Here is a 22391-nt window from a genome sequence, read left to right on the forward strand (position 1 = left end):
GAAAAGCGTGGTATAAAAACAACTCTTCTTCTTTTAGTCTGTGATTCAATGGAACCACAAGGTATTCACACCCTCAAATATTGAACATAGTAGATCATTTGGACATAGCAGATTGAGTCGATTAAGCCAAGGTGGTATTAAACACACCAGAACTGAAGGTGTGATTTTTCTACTGAACCTTCACTGAACCCCAAGACACTTATCGCACCATATTTGAAGGTGTGAATATCTTTGAGGTTCCATTCATAGAATCATAGAATCATAGAGTTGGAAGGTACCTCCTGGGTCATCTAGTCCAACCCCCCTGCACTATACATTGAACCATGGACTATTGTAAATTGAAAAAGATCCATTTCAGATTGAAACATCTTCCTTTGCGAATTCTACAATTCTTTTCTGATTCATTTGAGAACTCTACGGGCAATGCATGTCCTGTGCCTGTTGCACAGTATATTCAGAGTAGTTCAGCAGTGGAATAGGCTGCCTAAGGAGGTGGTGCGCTCCCCCTCACTGGCAGTCTTCAAGCAAAGGTTGGATACACACTTTTCTTGGATGCTTTAGGATGCTTTGGGCTGATCCTGCGTTGAGCAGGGGGTTGGACTAGATGTATGTATGGCCCCTGTATGGCCCCTTCCAACTCTATGATTCTATGATTCTATGATTCTGTATTTCTCTTTGTAGTCTCTCCGATCCCTGTGTAATCCCTTTGTAGAAAAATGTAAAGCTGTTGTGCACAGTTTATGATCAGGTGATGGAGCAGTTTGAACATTACTGTTTCTGTCTTATACTGAACCAAACCATTGGTCCAGTGTACGTTTACTACAGTTATAGTTATATAAGCACATGTGAGGTACACATGCTTGAAAGTTGTTTATTACTAATGGGCTAAGATCTGCTGGGATTGCAATAAAGAATTCTCTTTTTCTGCAGTCTCACTGGTTTCGTCTTTAATTGGTGTGAGGGACGCCTGTGACTTGGAGTCAAGGCATCTCAACGATGCCACTATAACTCTGAAGAGCTATAAAAGTTTAGTGATACCACACTTGACTTGTTCAAAAAAAATCTGCAGAAGATTGAGTTTTGAGAGCCAGAATGATTTCCCCCCAGATTGTAGTTTGAAATGGTAACCACTATACTACCCTGGCTTTTATGGGATGACTGCTGTTGGACAGTAACAACCAGTATTCCTCAGGGTAGTTAAGCAAATGATATGGTGTAGCCAAGTACTGAAGAGTTCTTCCTTAAAAGCCAAAACTGGTTGGGGTCTCTCTCTCTCTCTCTCTCACCCGGGCTGGGAGGGAACCCGCTTATCACCCTCCCAGCTCCGCCAACCTGAGGAGTGCAAGACGAGGCGACAGGCGCGCCCAGGACCGGGGCTGGAGCCAGGGCTGGAGGGGCCAGGGAAGCCACAGAACCACCGTCCTCGGAGGATGAGGAGCCTCAAGACCCTGAGCCGCGGGCTGGCGCAGAAGGGACAGCAAGTCCCCCGTCCGGGGGGTGCCGACGGGGAGAGGCCTCTGCCGGGGCAAGGACCTGGGGCCGGGGATGGCGACCCGGGCCAAGGAGCTGGAGCCAGGGACGGCACGGGGCGGGCAAGGAGATGCCAAGGCGGCCACCCATGACCCCCTGTGCCTGATTGCGACTGGATGGATGCACAGGGGGGGCAGGTTGCCTCCACAGCTAAGAGGAGCAGAGATCAGACGGCTCTATCGCTTCAAGACCCGCTTCACCGGCAACCCCGATACCTTCCGGGGATTCCTCGTCCACCTCCAGGCGTACATGATGGACGTGAGATTCATTTTCCAAGACGACGCAGAGCGCATCTGGTTTGTGGGCGACTGCATGGATGGAGAAGCAGCCAAGTGGTTTATCGATTTGTACTGGTACAACCCCACAGCGGTGCGGAGCCATGATTGCTTCATGTGAGCCATGCGAGAGATGTTTGTGGATCCGTTCGAGCGTGAGACAATACCCCTTTGCATTGCTTAGCTAGATGGGAAGTGTGCCCTGGGGGGAGAAGCAACGAGCAAGACACTTCCCTTAGAAATGGGCGTAGCAGAGCACTGGGAAAAAATACAGCCCGTAGTAGCTCCTAGCTCTGCTTTTCTTTGTGTCTTGGGGTTGGATTGGCTGCGCAAACACGACCCTACGGTGAGCTGGAAAGAGGGCACGGTCAGTTTTCAAGACCCGGGTTGTGGGAAGCACCGGCGGGCCAAGTCACGCAAACTCTCGCGCGTTAGCATGGGAACCCCCTCAAACGAGAAGGCAGCTCCAAAGTTTCTTGGGATTTGCTAATTTCTACCGTTCCTTCATTCCCAACTTTGCTAGAGTTGCGCTGCTCCTGACTGATCTCTTGAAGACTAAGGAGGGGGGCAAGTCGGCAGCATACCCGGGTGTGCCCTTGGTGTGGACACCGGACTGCCAAGCGGATTTTGACAAGCTGAAAGCACTGTTCACCTCTGAGCCGGTGCTCGCCCACGCAGACCCTCAAAAGCAGTTCACGGTGCAAATAGACTCCTCGGATGTGGTCATGGGGGCGGTGATCCTCCAGGAAGGGGGGGGGGGTGGCAAATTGCACCCAATTGCCTATCTCTCTAAGAAATTCTTGGTCCCGGAGAAGAATTGGGCAATTTGGGAGAAAGAGGTGGCCGCCGTTAAATTGGCTCTAGCGACCTGGTGGCACTGGCTAGAGGAGGCGGCCCTCCCGTTCATAGTGTGGATGGACCACAAGAACTTGCAGGCGCTCAATCAACCCTGCTCGCTGTCCGCCAAACAGATGCGGTGGGCAGAGTTTTTCTCTCGTTTCAACTTCACTCTGAAGCATCTGCCGGGCAAAATGAACTTTCTGGCCGATGCACTCTCACGCCTCCCCCAGTACGACAGTAAACGCGACCCATTGGTCAACATGGTGTTTATCCCCTCCCAGCTCGGTCTGACGGTCATGACACGCAGCAAGGCAAAAGGGGGTGGGCCGTACCCGGGGGGCTGGGTCCAGAAGGACATCCAAAGTGACGCTGAATTTGTGACTCTCCGCTCCTCCCTAGAGGAGAAGGGGGGCCTGTATTTTAAGGACGAGCGCCTATTCGTGCCTCAGGGTGCCCGTAAGGAGATTTTGAAATTGTGCCATGATTCCAAACCTACGGGGCACTTTGGGTTTGTAAAAACCCTCCATCTAGTTAGACGGCATTATTGGTGGCCATCTCTGCTCAAAGACGTGGAGTCATATGTACAGGGTTGTCCAGTCTGCCTTACTTCGAAACCCATGGGGGAAAAAAAGAAGGGACTGTTACAGCCGCTGCCCATCCCTTCCCGCCACTGGTCGGATGTCATCATGGATTTTATTACTGATCTTCCCCTCACCCAGGGGAAGAGCGGGATTTGGGTGGTGGTAGACGCTTTCTTGAAACAAGCTCACTTTGTCCCTTGCGCGGGGATGCCCTCAGCCGTGAAGCTTGCTTCTCTGTTTGTCACCCATGTATATCGACTGCATGGGATCCCTTGTAGACTGCTCATGGATCGGGGGCCGCAGTTCGTTGCCAAGTTCTGGCGGGAGCTGTTGCAGCTCCTGGGTGTGAAGCAAGCTCTCACATCAGGCTACCACCCCGAGACCAATGGGCAGACGGAAAGAGTGAACCAGATTTTGGAACAGTATCTCCACTGTTTCATCAACCACCAGCAAAATGATTGGGTCTCTTTAATCCCGCTGGCCGAGTTCGCGTATAACAATGGGGTGCATGCGTCCACAGGGGTTTCCCACTTCAAAGCTGTCTATGGGACAGATTTGACTGCTGTGCCTACCTGGGAAATCTCCTCCCCTGACGCCCCCGATGTCCAGAAGTGGGCAAGTGGAATCTCCCAGGCTTGGCCGTCCATTGTTACGTGCCTGGACGAGTCGAAGTGCGCCTACAAGGCTCAGGCAGATGAGAAATGGACAGCGTGCCCGGAATGGGCTGTGGGGGATCTTGCCTACCTGTCCACTAAGAACCTCCAGTGCCAGCAAGTCTCCCGAAAGCTGGGTGCAAAGTTTGTGGGTCCTTTCCGGGTGGCAAGACTGATCAATACAGTGACTGTGGAATTTGCCCTGCCTAAGACTTACCGGAATGTACACCCCATTTTTCATTCCAGCCTGCTGAAACGTGCCCTGCCTCCGGATGCTTGGCACCTCCCTTCTGCAGCGCCCATCCCTGTTTTCGTCGATAAGGACACGCACTATGAGGTCAACAAAATCCTGGACTCTCGTTGGCGTAAAGGCAAACTGCAATATCTGGTTGACTGGAAAGACTTTCCCATGGGGGACAGGGAATGGGTGGAGGCCTCCGATATCAAGGTTCCCAGACTCCTGCAGGCCTTTCACAGGGAGTTCCCACAGTGCCCTCGGCCTTGGGACGAGGGGTGAGGGGAAGGTGTTTTTGGGTTGGAGGGATGTCAGGATCAGCCCCTGCTCTCTGCCATGTTCTGTTTGGTGAACCTGTTTGACTCCATCTTGCCTGTTACATATTTGCTTTGTCCTTGTGACCCATGTATTCGTACAGTTCCCATGTAACCAAACCTTGTAGTTGTCTCCTTTGATTTGCCTGCTTTGATCCCTGCCTGTTCACACTGCATACTCTCCCCCTTACTGTGAAACATTGTTACAAGGATCCTGTGGTTCCTGCGAAAGGCTTATCAGCTACCTGTGGTGCTGGCTTGACTAAGACCGTGTTAATTTCAACACCTCTGGCAGGAAGCCTGGGATGGCACCTGGGCAAGGGGGTGCCCCCTGCTATGGGAACATTCAAGTTTTGGGCGGGAGAAATGTATTGATAAGTACCTGTTGTGCTTGTGTTGGGCAGATTTGACTTCTAACGTTACAGTGCCTAGATCTAACTTCCATTAAAGCTTTCTTTCCATAGAGGTTTTGTTGTGAGTTTTGTCAGCGCTTGACACACCTGGTCCCAGTCCATGGATTTAAGTATCCATAGGTGGACCCAGTTTGAGAGTTAGGTACGCTGGTGATGACTGTGGCCACTAAAGTGGGTCACAGCGGGAGCTGTAATGTTCACAGAACTATTCCTTATTTTTTGCATTGTTCTTATCATTTGCATTGTTCTTAAAGTTTAAGTCTGAGGAAACGGTAATTAATCTTTGAAGTGATTCCCCAGGAGTGCTAATTAAGACTTCTAGGTCATATTCCAGGAGGACTTCTGGTATTTTAGTTTGTAGTAAAGACCAGAAAGTTGCGAAATCTCTGTATTTCATTCTCACAAATCGGCAGAACTTTTCTTTTCACAGGAGCGAAGGACAGAAAATCTGGTAATATGTTCCCCAAATGCAATTTTTCCTAGAGCATCATTGGAAAGGCAATTTTCCAAGCATGTTGTTGGAAAGGGCATCTAGCTCCCCCCCTTTCTTCCCAATCCATTCCTTAGCCTAATAGAAGAGGAAGCCAAAAACGATCCTGAAAGCCACTCTTCCAGGCTATCAGTCCTAGAAGAAGAAGAAGAAGAGTTGGTTCTTATATGCCGCTTTTCTCTACCCGCTCAAAGCGGCGTACAATTGCCTTCCCTTTCCTCTCCCCAAAACAGACACCCTGTGAGATGGGTGAGGCTGAGAGAGCCCTGATATTGCTGCTCGGTCAGTGCCATGGCAAACCCAAGGTCACCCAGCTGGTTGCATGTGGGGGAGTGCAGAATCAAACCTGGCATGCCAGATTAGAAGTCCACACTCCTAGCCACTATACCAAACTGGCTCTCAGGAAGAAACAGTTTGAAAGTTTGAAAGCTATTTTATGAAGACCTTCCTGAACTGTTGAGATATTCATGAATGAGTATCTGGATTCCCCAACCTTCATTTGGTGCTTTGGCTGCTAGCACTTCCGGATTTCTTACCACTATTTTCCTCTTTGAAAGTACTTTGGTATGAAGAACACATATTGTTGAAGATCTCGGTGTTTAGCTTAGACTTCAGGGAGGCAACTAACACGAGGTAAGCAAAACTGTAGGTGTGAACCAAAATTGTACATCTTGAAACATATAGCTCTTTGCAATTGCTTTGTAGTTCTGATCTTGTTTTTTTTGGGGGGGGGATATTTTGGGGGGCTGGCAATAAGAGAAAAGTGGTTGGACCAGGGTTCTGGGAGGCCCTGGATCTGGTGTTTTCAGCAAACACCATATGTGCTTAATGGCATCTTAAAGACCATTATTCCAATCTGCACTTTCATAGTTGGAGCTCACTTCTTTAGAGACAATGGAAAGAAACAAAACCATTTCCCTCATAGGAAGGAAACTGCAGAAGGGTATTAATAATAAACTTTATTTTTGTATCCCGTTCTTCCTATATAGCTCAGGACAGGTAACAACATAGTTAAAAAAAATTGTAATAAAAACAAATATTAACAAAACTTAAAAAAAATAACTTACAGTAGCGGCCACCTAATTTGAGCTGGGTGGTGGTGGATTTGAGATCCTTGGAGGGTAGTGAGGCCAGCAATACTTGGTGGTCTTTTGGGGCTTCAACCAGAGGCCTGGTGGGACAGCTGTGTCTTGCCGGCCCTGTGGAAGTGACCAATGTAGAGGGAAAGGGGAAGGAGTTGAACCAAGAGAGATTTGATATCAAAGATGAGGGGTGAAATGTAGAAGAAGAATAGAAGAGCTGTTTCTTATAACCAGGCCGTAGTGGTTAAGAGTGGTGGTTTCTAATCTGGCAAGCTGGGTTTGAATCCCTGCTCCTCCACATGCAGCCAGCTGGGTGATCTTGGCCTTCGCACAGCCCTGTTAGAAGCTGTTCTCACAGAGCAGTCTCTCTCAGAGCTCTCTCAGCCTCACCTACTTCACAGGTTTCCTGTTGTGGGGAGAGGAAGGGAAGGTTATTGGAAGCCACTTTAAGCCTCCTTCAGGCAATGAAAAGCAGGGTATAAAAAGAAGAAGAATTGGTTCTTATATGACATTTTTCTTGACCATAAGGAGTCTCAAAGCAGCTTCCATTTGCCTTCCTGTTCCTCTCCCCACAACAGAAAACCTGTGAGGTACGTGAGGCTCAGAGAACCTTGATATTACTGAAGGTTGATTCTTATAGGCCTCTTTTCTCTATCTGAAGTAGTCTTAAAGCAGCTTACAATCGCCTCCCTTTCCTCTCCCCACAACAGACACCCTGTGGGGGAGGTGAAGCTGAGAGAGCCCTAATATTATTGAAGAAGAGTTGATTCCTATATGCTCTTTTCTCTACTCGAAGGAGTCTCAAAGCAGCTTACAATTGCCTTGTCTTTCCTCTCCCCACAACAGACACCCTGTGAGGGAGGTGAGGATGAGAGAGCCCTGATATTCCTGCTTGGTCAGAACAGCTTTACCAATGCTATGGCGAGCCCAAGGTCACCCAACTGCCTGCATGTGAGGGAGAAGCGGGGAATCTGGCTCTGGCTCACCAGAGTAAAAGTTGGCGCTCCTAACCTTTTTACTATACTGGCTCCAACACTACTACTACTACTACTACTACCACTACCACTACCACTTCTTCTTCTTCTGCCCCTGGAAAAAAAATGTAGAGTGGCACTTGTCAAAAGGGGCAGGAGGGTGACTGTAAAGATATGGGCTGATCCTGCATTGAGCAGGGGGTTGGACTAGATGGCCTGTATGGCCCCTTCCAACACTATGATTCTGTGATTCTGTGATTCTGTAACCCTCCATTCTTCTAATATGCCATCTGGAAAACATTTTGTACCAATTTTATCTTCTTCTTCTTCTGCCCCTGCACCTTCTACCCTGTTTTTTAGTGCCTGAAGGAGTCTCAGAATGGCTTAAAATAACCTTTTCTTCTTGTTGTTTGGCTGTAATCCAATATCTTTGACTATTGGTCCTAGTGCAGTTCCTGGTTTGGGTATCATGGTACATTTTAGGTCTGATTTGGTACTTGGATTTCAGTAAAGCATTTGACAAGGTTAGGTGGATAGAGAACTGGCTAAAAAATCGCACCCAAAAAGTGTTTGTCAATGGTATTTCACCTGACTGAAGGTAGGTGAGCAGTGGGGTGCCACAGAGTTCGGTACTGGGTCTGGTACCTTTCAATAATTTTACCCATCATCTGGATGAGGGGGTGGAGGGGTCCCTCATTACATTTGTGGGTGACACCAAATTGGGAGGAGTAGTGAACACCCCAATCTCTGAGTTCAAAGAGGTTGGAACATGCTGGCAAAGTGGGCACAGGAGAACAAAATGAAATTCAACAAGGAGAAGTGCAGAGTTCTCCATCTGGGTCACAGAAATGAGCAGCAGGCAGACTGGATGGGAAAGACTCTTTTGGGTAGCTGTGTGTGCTGCGAATGATATCTTGGGGGTGCTTGTGGACTGTCGACTAAATATGAGCAGACAGTGTGATGCAGCTGTAAAGACGGCAACTACAGTCTTGGGCTGCGTCAACAGAGGTATCACGTCAAAGTCAGTAGATGTCATAGTCTTGCTGCATAACACTTTGGTCAGACCCCACCTGGACCTCTGTGTGAAGTTCTGGAGGCCTCACTTCACAAAGGATATGGACAAAAGAGTGTTCTGAGAAGAGTGATGAGGATGACCCAGGGCCTGGGGACTAAAACCTATGAGGAAAGGCTGAAGAATTTGGGAATGTTCAGTTTGGAGAAGAGGAGACCGAGAGGGGCCATGATTGCTGTCTTTAAATATTTGAAAGGTTGTCAGAGGATGGCATTGAAAGATTCCTGTTGGCAGAGGAGAGGACCCACAGTAATGGGTTTAAGTGAAGAACGATAGCAGTTATATATTGCTCAGTGAGGGTGGGGGGATCCAGTCAGAATTGGCTACCTAAGGAGGTGGTACTTTAGGCTGGTCCTGCATTCAACAAGGAGTAGGACTAGATGGCCTGTCTGGCCTCTCTCAACTCTATGGTTCTATGATTCTAAGCAGCGGCTGGACAGAGACATTCTGGATGCTTGAGGCTGATCCTGTATTGAACAGAGGGAGGGACTATGTGACCTGTCTGGCCCCTTCCAACTCTATGATTCTACGATATCCTCAATCAACTGCAATTACCTCCTCTAAAGCACTTCTGTATGTTATTGCAAGCAATACTCTGCCAGTGCAACGTCTAAACAACTCATTTCTTTTTTCCTTCAGAAGCGACTAGCCAGAGAATACTATGGGCCCTCCAAATGTTACAGTGGTGACTCAATTCATCCTGATTGGGTTATCTGAAGACCTCTGAACACGGACTTTGTTCTTTGGGATCTCTTGGTAGCTTACGTCATAAGTTTTCTGGGAAATGGACTCATCATCATTCTGAGTGTCGCCGATCCCCAGCTCCATACTCCCATGTATTTCCTGCTTGGTCAGAACAGCGTTATCAATGCTGTGGCGAGCCCAAGGTCACCTAGCTGCCTGCATATGGGGGAGAAGCGGGGAATCAAACCTGGCTCCCCAGAGTAAAAGTTGGCGCTCCTAACCTTTTTACTACACTGACTCCAACACTACTACTACTACTACTACTACTACTACTACTACTACTACTACTACTACTACTACTAACACTTCTTCTTCTTCTTCTTCTTCCCCTGCCCCTTCCACCCTGTTTTTTACTGCCCGAAGGAGTCTCAGAGTGGCTTACAATAACCTTTTCTTCTTCTTTTTTGGCTGTAATCCAATATCTTTGGCTATTGGTCCTAGTGCAGTTCCTGGTTTAGGTATCATGGAACATTTTAGGTCTGATTTGGTACTTGGATTTCAGTAAAGCATTTGACAAGGTTCTCCATGATGTTCTGATGGGTAAACTGGAGGAATGTGGGCTTGATTTTCTGATGGGTAGGTGGATAGAGAACTGGCTAAAAATCGCACCCAAAAAGTGTTTGTCAATGGTATTTCACCAGATTGAAGGTAGGTGAGCAGTGGGGTGCCACAGAGTTTGGTACTGGATCTGGTACCTTTCAATATTTTTACCCATCATCTGGATGAGGGGGTGGAGGGGCTCCTCATTACATTTGCGGATGACACCAAATTGGGAGGAGTAGTGAACACCCCAATCTCTGAGTTCAAAGAGGTTGGAACATGCTGGCAAAGTGGGCAGAGGAGAACAAGATGCAATTCAACAAGGAGAAGTTCAGAGTTCTCCATCTGGGTCACAGAAATGAGCAGCAGGCAGACTGGATGGGAAAGACTCTTTTGGGTAGCTGTGTGTGCTGCAAATGATATCTTGGGGTGCTTGTGGACTGTCGACTAAATATGAGCAGACAGTGTGATGCAGCTGTAAAGAAGGCAAATACAGTCTTGGTCTGTATCAACAGAGGTATCACGTCATAGTCTTGCTGTATATCACTTTGGTCAGACCCCACCTGGACCTCTGTGTGAAGTTCTGGAGGCCTCACTTCACAAAGGATGTGGACAAAAGAGTGTTCTGAGGAGAGTGATGAGGATGACCCAGGGCTTGGGGACTAAAACCTATGAGGAAAGGTCAGACCCTTTGGTCAGACCCCACCTGGACCTCTGTGTGAAGTTCTGGAGGCCTCACTTCACAAAGGATGTGGACAAAAGAGTGTTCTGAGTAGAGTGATGAGGATGACCCAGGGCCTGGGGACTAAAACCTATGAAGAAAGGATGAATAATTTGAGAATGTTCAACTTGGAGAAGAGGAGACCGAGAGGGGTCATGATTGCTGTCTTTAAGTATTTGAAATGTTGTCAAAAGATGGCATTGAAAGGTTCCTGTTGGCAGAGGAAAGGACCCAAAGTAATGGGTTTATGTATAGAATGATATATATTGCTCAGTGAGGGTGGGGGGATCCAGTCAGAATTGGCTGCCTAGGGGGTGGTACTTTAGGCTGATTCTGCATTGAGCAGGAGGTAGGACTAGATGGCCTGTCTGGCCCCTCCCAACTCTAGGATTCTATGATTCTAAGCAGTGACTGGACAGAGACCTTCTGGATGCTTGAGGCTAATATTGCATTGAACAGGGGGAGGGACTAGGTGATCTGGCTGACCCCTTCCAACTCTATGATTCTACGATATCCTCAATCAACTGCAATTACCTCCTCTAAAGCACTTCTGTATGTTATTGCAAGCAATACTCTGCCAGTGCAACGTCTAAACAACTCATTTCTTTTTTCCTTCAGAAGCGACTAGCCAGAGAATACTATGGGCCCTCCAAATGATACAGTGGTGACTCAATTCATCCTGATTGGGTTATCTGAAGACCTCCGAACACGGGCTTTGTTCTTTGGGATCATCTTGGTAGCTTACGTCATAAGCTTTCTGGGAAATGGACTCATCATCATTCTGAGTGTCGCCGATCCCCGGCTCCATACTCCCATGTATTTCTTCATTTGCATCCTCTCCTCCATCGACTTCATCCTCTCCAACAATATACTTCCAGAGGTCCTGTTCAACTGCTTGCTTTCCAGGCCTGCAGTCTCCTTCTACAAATGCCTGACCCAGATGTACATTGGTCTGTTTCTCGTCTCCACTGAATGCACCCTGCTGGCCATTATGGCTTATGACCGCTTTGCGGCCATCTGCCAGCCCCTTCGCTACATGCAGATTATGAGCTGGAAACTTTGCATCAGTCTGGTGGCTGTCTCCATGGCTTTCTCCGCCGTAACCGTCCTGATCACGGCGCTCCTGCAGCCAACGGAGTTCTGCGGACGAAATGTCATCAACCATTTTGCGTGCGAGCTACAATCGTTCCTCAAGCTGGCCTGTTCTGACACTCGTGCTAGCGAGCTCTTCATGCACGTCTCCAGCCTCTTCCTCTTAATACCCCCCTTTGGCTTCATCATTGTGACGTACGGACGCATAGGCCAGGCGGTGATGCTCATCCGCTCGAAAGAAGGGCGCAAGAAGGCCTTCTCCACCTGTAGCTCCCACATGGCGGTGGTCAGTGTCTTTTATGGAACCATCATGATCATGTACGTGAGGCCTCAACAGACTTCGTCGGATCAAGATAAGATGATAGCTTTAACGTACGGGGTCTTGACTCCCATGCTGAACCCTGTGATCTACAGCTTGAGAAACAGGGATGTGAAGGGAGCTTTTTGGAGAGTGTTTAAAAGGAAAAGGTCGGAATAACGATTAGCACTATGACACTCCATTTTCTCTTATGATGGAATGAAGCTGGAATCCAGAAGCACCTTTAAGACCAACAATGTTTTATTCAAGGCATAAGCTTTGGTGTGCAAGCACACTCCCCCATATACAATGAAACAGGAATTACCAGTCCATACAAATAGATGAGCAGTCAAATTAGAACACGGCATAATTCAGATTTTTTTTTTGTTTGGTTTGGTCTAAATTCTGGGGGACACAGTGAAGGAGATCAATATGTTTTCCATGAACTTTATCCCAAATAAATGATAATCGCATAAACAAACCTTTCTCAAAATTTTTACTATAGAGAAACTCCTGAAACATTTTTCAGGCTTCGAGAAACAACAGAAGTGGTGCAATCATGGTTGGGAAGCAGAGCTGCGAATGCTTCCATCCCGGGCCCCTCCCCTCCCCACCCCCTCCAGGCCCATCACTGGCCACTTTGGGTGGGAGGGCAGGTCAACATGATCAAGCATCGTGATATCACCAGATAAATGTTTAAGACATTTTAAAAATGTATTAAAAATTAATTTACTCCTGCCCATTCAGGAAAGCCTTCCAGGGCTGTCAAGAAGCCCCAGGGTTTCATGAAAGCCTGGTTTGGAAAGCCTAAGCTAAGCTTGTTATTCTTGCCCAGTTCTTGAATCTCTTAAACATCTTCTGTGGATTCAGACCAACACAGCTCTCCACTTGAATCGAAATTTCTCTTATGATAACCTTCTTCCTACACAGTTTCTATGCTCAAGGCCATTCCGCACAAGGACCAATGTTGCTAAATGTCTGCAGTATGCAAACTATATTTAATAGTGGAATTTCATCATTCCACACACCTTCAATTCTAGCAGAATATTGAAGTCCCAGTTGCTGTCTATTCATTCCCCACAGGTTTCTGGTCTTGCTGGAATCGCAACAAAGGAGGCAATATTTTTCTGTGCTTCCTGCCCCTGACCGTCAGTGAAACAGAACAGCCAATGAACTGTTGTGTTCGTGCTCCTGAAAAGCCCCTTTCCCTTTAAAAACTGGGTTTTTTTAAACGCCAAAACACCAGTATCAATGAATATTTGTTTATTCAATATCTCAGAAAGACGTTTTTTGCTGGTGTAGGAGCTGGTGCTTAATCGGTCTTTAAGTAGAAAAAAAAATCCCCCCCCCCCGGCTGCAATTTCTAGCCGAAATTACGGGCAGTGTCGAACAGGGGGCTATATTGTGCTCGGAAACTTTAAAGACAATTGCAGAAGGGAGCTTTGTTTTACTGTTAAGCACTTCTGTGGAGGGATTTCAGCCACTTATTCGTTGCTTTCGCTGGCTTAAGAGAGGGGAAATGGGGATCACATCTCCGGAAGCTCGGGTGCGAGAGCTAAGGAGGGACATTCTTTCTACCGCTATTTTGAGAATGCATATGTCTTTCGCTGATGTGTTACAGCTTGTGCTCAGAAGTGTAGCAGTTTTTTCGGGGGGAATCCACTTTTCTGGATTACCCCCTAGGCGCTATAAAATTCCGATTGTTGCTGGAGTTTGGCAGGAGTTTATATATAGACACACAGAGAAACATGTTCATTCACATATATGTTTAAATGCAGAATCATATGAATGTGTTTATAAATGGCATTCGGAACGTATAAATAAATATTTTTTGTTTCATGAGCACTGCATCCTTAGCCGTATTCTAGTTTCATCATTACATTGTGGTCACCCACCATGGCCACTGATACTTTTTTAGATGGCATCCCTTTCATAATGGTACAGGAGCCGCTTCTAGTATTACTGTCACCACTTAAATCCACAGTGTATTTTTTCTTTGATACCAGATGTTTTTTTTTGCAAGCTCCTTGAGTTTGTAGAAAGAGCATAGTCTTGAACTTCAGTTTGTGGGTGGCAGTGCCCAGTCCAAAGGCTCTGTTGAGAATTGGATCTATCACTGAAGAGTGAAGACACCGAAACCAGTCACAGCGGGAATTACAAAGTTTATCCTAACTCCCGCATTCCCAGTAGGGTTCTTGAAGGTTACGTCAAAGGAAAGAGCAATTAATTTCTGACTCTAAAGTACTGATTTGAAATGCTTCCCTAGATATTCTATTTAAGGCTTCTGGGTCATAGTCCAGAAGGACCTCCAGTGCTGCTGATGGAAGAACACTGAAGACCAGGTAGCTTCTTTGTTGTCTTTAGTCCCCAGGAAGAGGCATGGCTGTTCTTTCCACAAAAGGGAAGGGCAGATCTGCTAATATGTTCCACGTAAAATACCTTACTCAGAACGTCTTAGAAAGGGAATGTTGGCTTCTCAGCATTTCCTTCAGTCTACTCTTATTTAGGGTGTTGTGTGGAATATTGTGCAGTTGGTCAGCTTCAGATCAAACAAACCAAAAAATACCCTTCCAGGCCTCTTCCTTCTGAGTCATCAGTCCTCATAGAAATCAATACACGTGAGTATTGACCTTAAGAAAAAACCTTCAAGAATATTTTGGGAAGGTTATCTTGAACTATGGAAGTACTTTTAGAAGAGAGCAGGATTTTATTGAATTCTCTGGCCCTGAAGAGGAAAGCGAGGCTGCTGGTACCAACACTTACTATAAGTTTTCTTATAGTCTCATTGCTGTACTAGGGAAAGAATATGCATTGAAGATTTCAGTCTTCTGCTCTGACATCACTAGATAAGTACAACCGTATAGCCAACAGAAGCAATGTGTGAATAAATTTTGTCTATCCTGGGAGGCGTGGTTATTACTTTGCTGCTCTGCGTTGTGTTCCTCATTTCCAGTGGACAACTAGAGGACATTTGTTTTGCCAGATCTGTACCAGCCTCCGGATCATTCTTGTTCGTGGGACTTCACTTGCAGAAAGCAACTCAGCCAGGTAGAAGAAGAAGGAGAAGAAGAGTTGGTTATTATATCCCACTTTTCATTGCCTGAAGGAGTCTCAAAGTGGCTTACAATAACCTTCCCTTCCTCTCCCCACAACAGACAACCTGTGTGGTAGGTGAGGCTGAGAGAGCTCCGAGAAAGCCTGCTTTGTGAGAACAGTTTCTAGGTCACCCAGCTGGCTGCATGTGGAAGATCAGGGAATCATACTTGGCTCACCAGATCAGAAACCACCGTTCTTAACAACAACACCAAGCTTCAACTATCAGCACTTTTCCTTCCGCCTCCATCTGTCCGGGAAAAGGAACATTTGTCTATAAGGGACATTTCCAACCTTGTGAGTTATAAACATGAAGGTTTACTATGAGGAATTCATAAAACCTGATATAAAAAGCATTATTTGCAATTTTAGTCAGGGAATGAGTTTAAAAAATCTGGAATGTTTTAAAATTTTAATATTTGTATATACTTTAATGCTGATAACTGCCCTCGGAGCATTAGGAAGGGCAGGATACAAACAAAAATTTAGTAGTATTAAATCTTAGTCTTAGTATTAAATACTGAAATGCTGATTCTGTGATTGTAAGAGGGTGGGCAGAAGGGATTGTGTCCATGCTTAGCTCTTGTGGCCCTTTCTTGGATGCCCAGGGAAGTGCCGATCACCACTTTGGAGTCAGAAGGCGAAATTCCTCCAGACCGGACTGGTCAGGGATTCCGGTTTTTCGGGGGGAGCATGATCTATACAGGGAGTAGGAGTCACTGTGGATGGGGAGGTAGGGGATTGGATTAGATGACCCTGAAGGTCCCTTCCATCTCTATGATTCTATGATTCAATCTCTCTTTCCCACAGCCATAATCAACTTTGTTGTTTATGTTGCTAGATCACCGTAATAAACCACAGACTCAGATAAACTGAATCCTAATTAAAGTCATTTGGCTTACAGTGCACTAGATTTTAGGAAACATCTCAGAGACCAGAGTTCAGGAAAATAACCAAAACACTGCCAGTGCCACTTCTAAACTCTTCAATTGTTCTTTCCCAAAGAAGCAACAGAGACTGTGATGGGTCCTCCAAATGACACAACAGTGACTGAATTCATCTTGATCGGGTTATCTGAACACCCTACAGCACAGTCTGTGTTCTTTTGGTTCCTCTTGGTGATATACCTCATAAGCTCTCTTGGGAATGGCCTCATCATCATATTGATTATCGCAGACTCTCGTCTTCATTCTCCCATGTATTTCTTCCTTTGCATCCTCTCCTCAGTAGACCTCATCCTCTCCAACAATGCACTTCCTGAGATCCTGGTCAATTGCTTCTTTTACAGGCCCACCATCTCCTTCTACAGATGCTTGGTTCAGATGTACGTTGGTCTATCAGTCGTTGGAATGGAATGTCTTCTCCTGGCTGTCATGGCGTACGACCGTTTTGCAGCGATATGCCGGCCTCTCCACTATATGCAGATCATGAGCTGGAGATTTTGTACGAGTCTAGTGTCTGTGTGTGTGTTCTTTGCCGCATTGAATACCTTGATCGACGGACTGCTGCGGCCAACCGACTTCTGTGGACGAAATGTCATTAACCATTTTGCATGCGAGCTACAATCGTTCCTCAAGCTGGCCTGCTCTGACACACACGTTGCTGAGCTCTTCATGCAACTTGCCTCCTACCTCTTACTAATCCCACCCTTTGGCTTCATTGTTGCCACCTATGCGCGCATAGTCTTTGCCGTCCTGCGCATTCGCTCAACAGAGGGCCGGAAGAAAGCCTTCTCCACCTGTAGCTCCCACATAACAGTGGTCAGCGTCTTTTACGGCACCATCATGGTCATGTACTTGAAACCCCAAACAAAACATGCTTCAGATCATGATAAAGTCATATCTTTAATGTACGGGGTCTTAACTCCCACGCTCAACCCCCTCATCTACAGCTTGAGAAACAGGGATGTAAAAGGAGCTTTCTGGAGAGTGTTTGGAAGGAAAATGTCAGAATAAAGGTTTCCACCATATGCCGTACAGACCACGTTTTCGAACGGGAACCTTTCTCGCACACAAAGCACTGATTCTGTGCGGAAATGGGTAATTCATGCAATGTGACTATCAGCTGGTCCCCGTTTTACAATGTACACTGGAAAAGCCCTGCCAGTGATGGTTTCTTTAATTCATGTATCTCTTCCAAAATTGTTTGTATTTTTGACGATATTCTTAATGACAGATTCTTAGCTTCTCTGAGGGATTTAAATTGTAATGTACTGCATTTTCCTCATGAATTTCCTTCCAGTTTTTCCTCATGAATTTTTGGCTTTCTTACAAGTCCACCACATAAAAGGTTCCATCTTTCTTGCAACATTTTATAGTTTATAGTTTCCTTTAATGCTTTTGTCTGTTTTTTCATTGTCCTTTGGAGTACTATAAGAACAGTAGTGGGGTACATATCTTTATAATACCTCCCTGACCATTTTGATAGATGCCACGCCCCCTTTTTCTATCCAATAGGAGTGTAGACATGGTGGGACATCTAGTGGGGAATGAAGCTGGCTCTGCTGGCCAGTGGGTTCGCTCCCAGAGGTGGGTCAGAATCATAGGGTTCGGTGTGGGAGGCTGAGGGGGTGGAGGAGCATACTGATGCAAATATAATGGCTAAAGTGTTTTGTGTGTGTGGTGGGGGAGAGAGGCAGGAATACACACCGGCAGCAGGGATTGTAAAGTGCTTATGCAAATGTAAGGGGGCGATGAAGCGGTTTGAGCGTGTGTACAGACTGTAATAAGAGCCTCTTGTGGCGCAGGGTGGTAAGGCAGCCGACATGCTGACTGAAGCTCTGACCATGAGGCTGGGAGTTCGATCCCAGCAGCCGGCTCAAGGTCGACTCAGCCTTCCATCCTTCCGAGGTCGGTGAAATGAGTACCCAGCTTGCTGGGGGGTAAACGGTAATGACTGGGGAAGGCCCTGGCAAACCACCCCGTATTGAGTCTGCCATGAAAACGCTAGAGGCCGTCACCCCAAGGGTCAGATATGACTCGGTGCTTGCACAGGAGATACCTTTACCTTTACCTTTACAGACTGTAATGCATCAGCATTTCTAAGCTTCAAGACAGACTTTTGGTACAGCTCCCATTTCTGTTGGCTGTTTGGGGTTCTAGAGCTCTTTGCAACTTCCCCTCTGTAGCTCCAGCCTCCCCCTTTTTTGCCCCCCCCCCGGGCTCTCTTCTGGCTTTCTCCCTTTCTTTCTTTAAAAAAAACCCCCTACTCAGATGAGTTGAGAGAGAGAGAGAGAAGAGAGAGAGAGAGAGTCTGGCTGCCGGCTGGAAGACCCTTCCCCCTTCACTCCCTCCTTTCCTCTGCCCAGGGAGTTATTTTTGCCAAGATCACCCAAAATTAGTTCCTTGCCTGTTGCAGAGAGACTTAAGTCCCTTTTTTTGCTCTGAATCACTCCCCATTGGAAGTTCCACTTCCCTCAAGCTCCAATTGGCTAGCAGAGGCCACCTCACTCCCCAGAGGAAATCCTGCCTCCCTTGTCCTCCTACTGGAAAATTTTTTAGAGTGGCACTTGTCAAAAGGGGCAGGAGGGTGACTGTAAAGATATGGGCTGATCCTGCGTTGAGCAGGGGGTTAGACTAGATGGCCTGTATGGCCCCTTCCAACTCTATGATTCTGTGATTCTGTAACCCTCCATTCTTCTAATATGCCATCTGGAAAACATTTTGTACCAATTTTATCTTCTTCTTCTTCTTCTTCTTCTTCTTCTTCTTCTTCTTCTTCTTCTTCTTCTTCTTCTTCTTCTTCTTCTTCTTCTTCTTCTTCTGCCCTGTTAAGCACTTCTGTGGAGGGATTTCAGCCACTTATTTGTTCCTTTTGCTGGTTTAAGGGAGGAGGAAATGGTGATCACATCTCCGGAAGCTCGGGTGCGAGAGCTAAGGAGGGACATTCTTTCTACCGCTATTTTGAGAATGCATATGTCTTTCGCTGATGTGTTACAGCTTGTGCTCAGAAGTGTAGCAGTTTTTTCGGGGGGAATCCACTTTTCTTGATTTCCCCCTAGGCGCTATAAAATTCCGATTGTTGCTGGAGTTTGGCAGGAGTTTATATATAGACACACAGAGAAACATGTTCATTCACATATATCTATGTTTAAATGCAGAACCATATGAATGTGTTTATAAATGGCATTCGGAACGTATAAATAAATATTTTTTGTTTCATGAGCACTGCATCCTTAGCCGTATTCTAGTTTCATCATTACATTGTGATCACCTATCAACCCCACCCTCACCCCCACCATGGCAAATGATACTTTTTTAGATGGCATCCCTTTCATAATGGTACAGGAGCCGCTTCTAGTATTACTGTCACCACTTAAATCCACAGTGTATTTTTTCTTTGATACCAGATTTTTTTTTGCAAGCTCCTTGAGTTTGTAGAAAGAGCATAGTCTTGAACTTCAGTTTGTGGGTGGCAGTGCCTAGTCCTAAGGCTCTGTTGAGAATTGGATCTATCACTGAAGAGTGAAGACACCGAAACAAGTCACAGCGGGAATTACAAAGTTTATCCTAACTCCCGCATTCCCAGTAGGGTTCTTGAAGGTTACCTCAAAGGAAAGAGCAATTAATTTCTGACTCTAAAGTACTGATTTGAAATGCTTCCCTAGATATTCTATTTAAGGCTTCTGGGTCATAGTCCAGAAGGACCTCCAGTGCTGCTGGTGGAAGAACACTGAAGACCAGGTAGATTCTTTGTTGTCTTTAGTCCCCAGGAAGAGGCATGGCTGTTCTTTCCACAAAAGGGAAGGGCAGATCTTCTAATATGTTCCACATAAAATACCTTACTCAGAACGTCTTAGAAAGGGAATGTTGGCTTCTCAGCATTTCCTTCAGTCTACTCTTATTTAGGGTGTTGTGTGGAATATTGTGCAGTTGGTCAGCTTCAGATCAAACAAACCAAAAAATACCCTTCCAGGCCTCTTCCTTCTGAGTCATCAGTCCTCATAGAAATCAATACACGTGAGTACTGACCTTAAGAAAAAACCTTCAAGAATATTTTGGGAAGGTTATCTTGAACTATGGAAGTACTTTTAGAAGAGAGCAGGATTTTATTGAATTGTCTGGCCTTGAAGAGGAAAGCGAGGCTGCTGGTACTAACACTTACTATAAGTTTTCTTATAGTCTCATTGCTGTACTAGGGAAAGAATATGCATTGAAGATTTCAGTCTTCTGCTCTGACATCACTAGATAAGTACAACCGTATGGCCAGCAGAAGCAATGTGTGAATAAATTCTGTCTATCCTGGGAGGCGTGGTTATTACTTTGTTGCTCTGCGTTGTCTTCCTCATTTCCAGTGGACAACTAGAGGACATTTGTTTTGCCAGATCTGTACCAGCCTCTGGGACATCACTTGCAGCAAGCAACTCAGCCATGTAGAAGAAGAAGAGTTGGTTATTATATCCCACTTTTCATTGCCTGAAGGAGTCTCAAAGTGGCTTCCATTCACCTTCCCTTTCCTCTCCCCACAACAGACAACCTGTGTGGTAGATGATGCTGAGAGAGCTCCGAGAAAGCCTGCTTTGTGAGAACAGTTTCTAACAGGCCTGTGAGGAGCCCAAGGAGGAGCAGGGAATCAAACTTGGCTCACCAGATTAGAAACCACGGTTCTCAACCACAACACCAAGCTTCATCTTTATCAGCACTGTTCCTTCCATCTCCATCTGTCCAGGAAGAGGAACATTTGTCTTTTACTTCCCCTTGCCAGAAGGAGTAGATGTTAAACTTGAGGGCTGATTTATGGCAGGACTGGGTGAGGCTGTAGCTAGCAATGGAAGGGACAGTCCACATTTTCTGCTCAGAATCTAAGGATATATATATAGTGTGAGTATAAAATGCCGGCAAGTCATAGGCAACTTATGGTGAGGCCACCAAGGGGCTTCCAAAGCAAGGGGGAAACAGAGGCTGTTGGCCATCACCTTCCTCTGTAGAGCCTTCCTTGGTGGTCTCCCACTCAAGTCCTGACCCTGCTTTGGTTCCAACTTATGGGAAGCCCAGCCGGGGGCTTTCAAGTCATGGGAGAAGCAGAGGCGGTTGGCCATTGCCTTCCTCTGTGGTCTTCTTTGGACGTCTTGCAGTTGTTTCCTTACAGTTGTTTCATATTAGCTTAGCCCTGTCTTTCTTTTAAGGAGGTATGAGGCTCTTGAGATAAATGGACATGCAGTAATGGGTTTAAACTACAAGTACAACGATATAGGCTTGATATCAGGAAAAAAAATTTCACAGTCAGAGTAGTTCAGCAGTGGAATAGGCTGCCTAAGGAGGGGTGAGCTCCCCCTCACTGGCAGTCTTCAAGCAAAGGATGGATGCACACTTTTCTTGAATGCTTTAGGATGCTTTGGGCTGATCCTGCGTTGAGCAGGGGGTTGGACTAGATGGCCCTGTATGGCCCCTTCCAACTCTATGATTCTATGAAATGTAAGACCGATTTTGAAATTGCTTTCACATCCTTGAGATGGCTTGAGTAGGAAGTTCATAAAGCTAGGGGTGCTTTTTAGAAGTCCATAAATTCTTTGAAACGTGCACTTCTCTGTGAACTGTAAGAATCCGATGAAAACAGCACGCCTTTTTAATGTTTCAATTATACCTTTTTAAATGGTAAGGTTTCAATTTGGCAACAGTCAACTGACTGGAGCCTGCTCGAAAAAGCAGGGAGGGAGGCATACAAAGTAATGAATGAATGAACCAATGAACAAACGAATGAACAAAAAGAAATAAAGTATAAGGCTCCAGAAAATTTTAGCTTTTACTATTATTGAGATATGTCCATGAAGGTAGTATAAGGGACATTTCCAAGCCTGTGAATTATAAATATGAAGGTTTACTATGAGGAATTCATAAAACCTGATATAAAAAGCATTGTTTGGGATTTTAGTCAGGGAATGAGATAAAAAAATCTGGAATGTTTTAAAATTTTAATATTCATATATACTTTAATGCTGATAACCGCCCTTGGAGCATTAGGAAGGGTAGGATGCAAATAAAAAATTAGTAGTATTAGTCTTAGTATTAAATACTGAAATGCTGATCCTGTGAACTTAGGAAGATTGTAAGAGGGTGGGCAGAAGGGATTGTGTCCATGCTTAGCTCTTGTGGCCCTTTCTTGGATGCCCAGGGAAGTGCCGATCACCACTTTGGAGTCAGAAGGTGAAATTCCTCCAGACCGGACTGGTCAGGGATTCTGGTTTTTCGGGGGGAGCATGATCTGTACAGGGAATAGGGGTCACTGTAGATGGGGAGGTAGGAGATTGGATTAGATGACCCTGAAGGTCCCTTCCATCTCTATGATTCTATGATTCAATCTCTCTTCCCTATGGCTATAATCAACTTTGTTGTTTATGTCGCTAGATCACCGTAATAAACCACAGACTCAGATAAACTGAATCCTAATTAAAGTCATTTGGCTTACAGTACACTAGATTTTAGGGAAGTCAGAGACCAGAACTCAA

General features: G+C 46.0%; 2 protein-coding genes across 2 annotated transcripts; both read left to right on the plus strand.

Moving 5' to 3' along the window:
- Positions 1-11104: 11104 nt before the first annotated feature.
- On the plus strand, positions 11105-12170 carry LOC143831402 (olfactory receptor 13H1-like). Its single transcript, XM_077324396.1, has one exon. It carries the CDS (start codon positions 11105-11107, stop codon positions 12032-12034), a length of 930 nt encoding a protein of 309 aa, XP_077180511.1. The 3' UTR covers positions 12035-12170.
- Positions 12171-15969: 3799 nt separating this feature from the next.
- LOC143831403 (olfactory receptor 13H1-like) lies at positions 15970-16902 on the plus strand. Its single transcript, XM_077324397.1, has one exon. It carries the CDS (start codon positions 15970-15972, stop codon positions 16900-16902), a length of 933 nt encoding a protein of 310 aa, XP_077180512.1.
- The last annotated feature ends 5489 nt before the right edge of the window (positions 16903-22391 follow it).

Source organism: Paroedura picta, chromosome 3 (genome assembly GCF_049243985.1).
Source record: "Paroedura picta isolate Pp20150507F chromosome 3, Ppicta_v3.0, whole genome shotgun sequence".
Lineage (NCBI taxonomy): Eukaryota > Metazoa > Chordata > Lepidosauria > Squamata > Gekkonidae > Paroedura > Paroedura picta.

Bases quoted from the DNA above. Each gene is read 5' to 3' on its own strand.
- LOC143831402 (XM_077324396.1), top strand. From the start codon at position 11,105: ATGGGCCCTCCAAATGATACAGTGGTGACTCAATTCATCCTGATTGGG.
- LOC143831403 (XM_077324397.1), top strand. From the start codon at position 15,970: ATGGGTCCTCCAAATGACACAACAGTGACTGAATTCATCTTGATCGGG.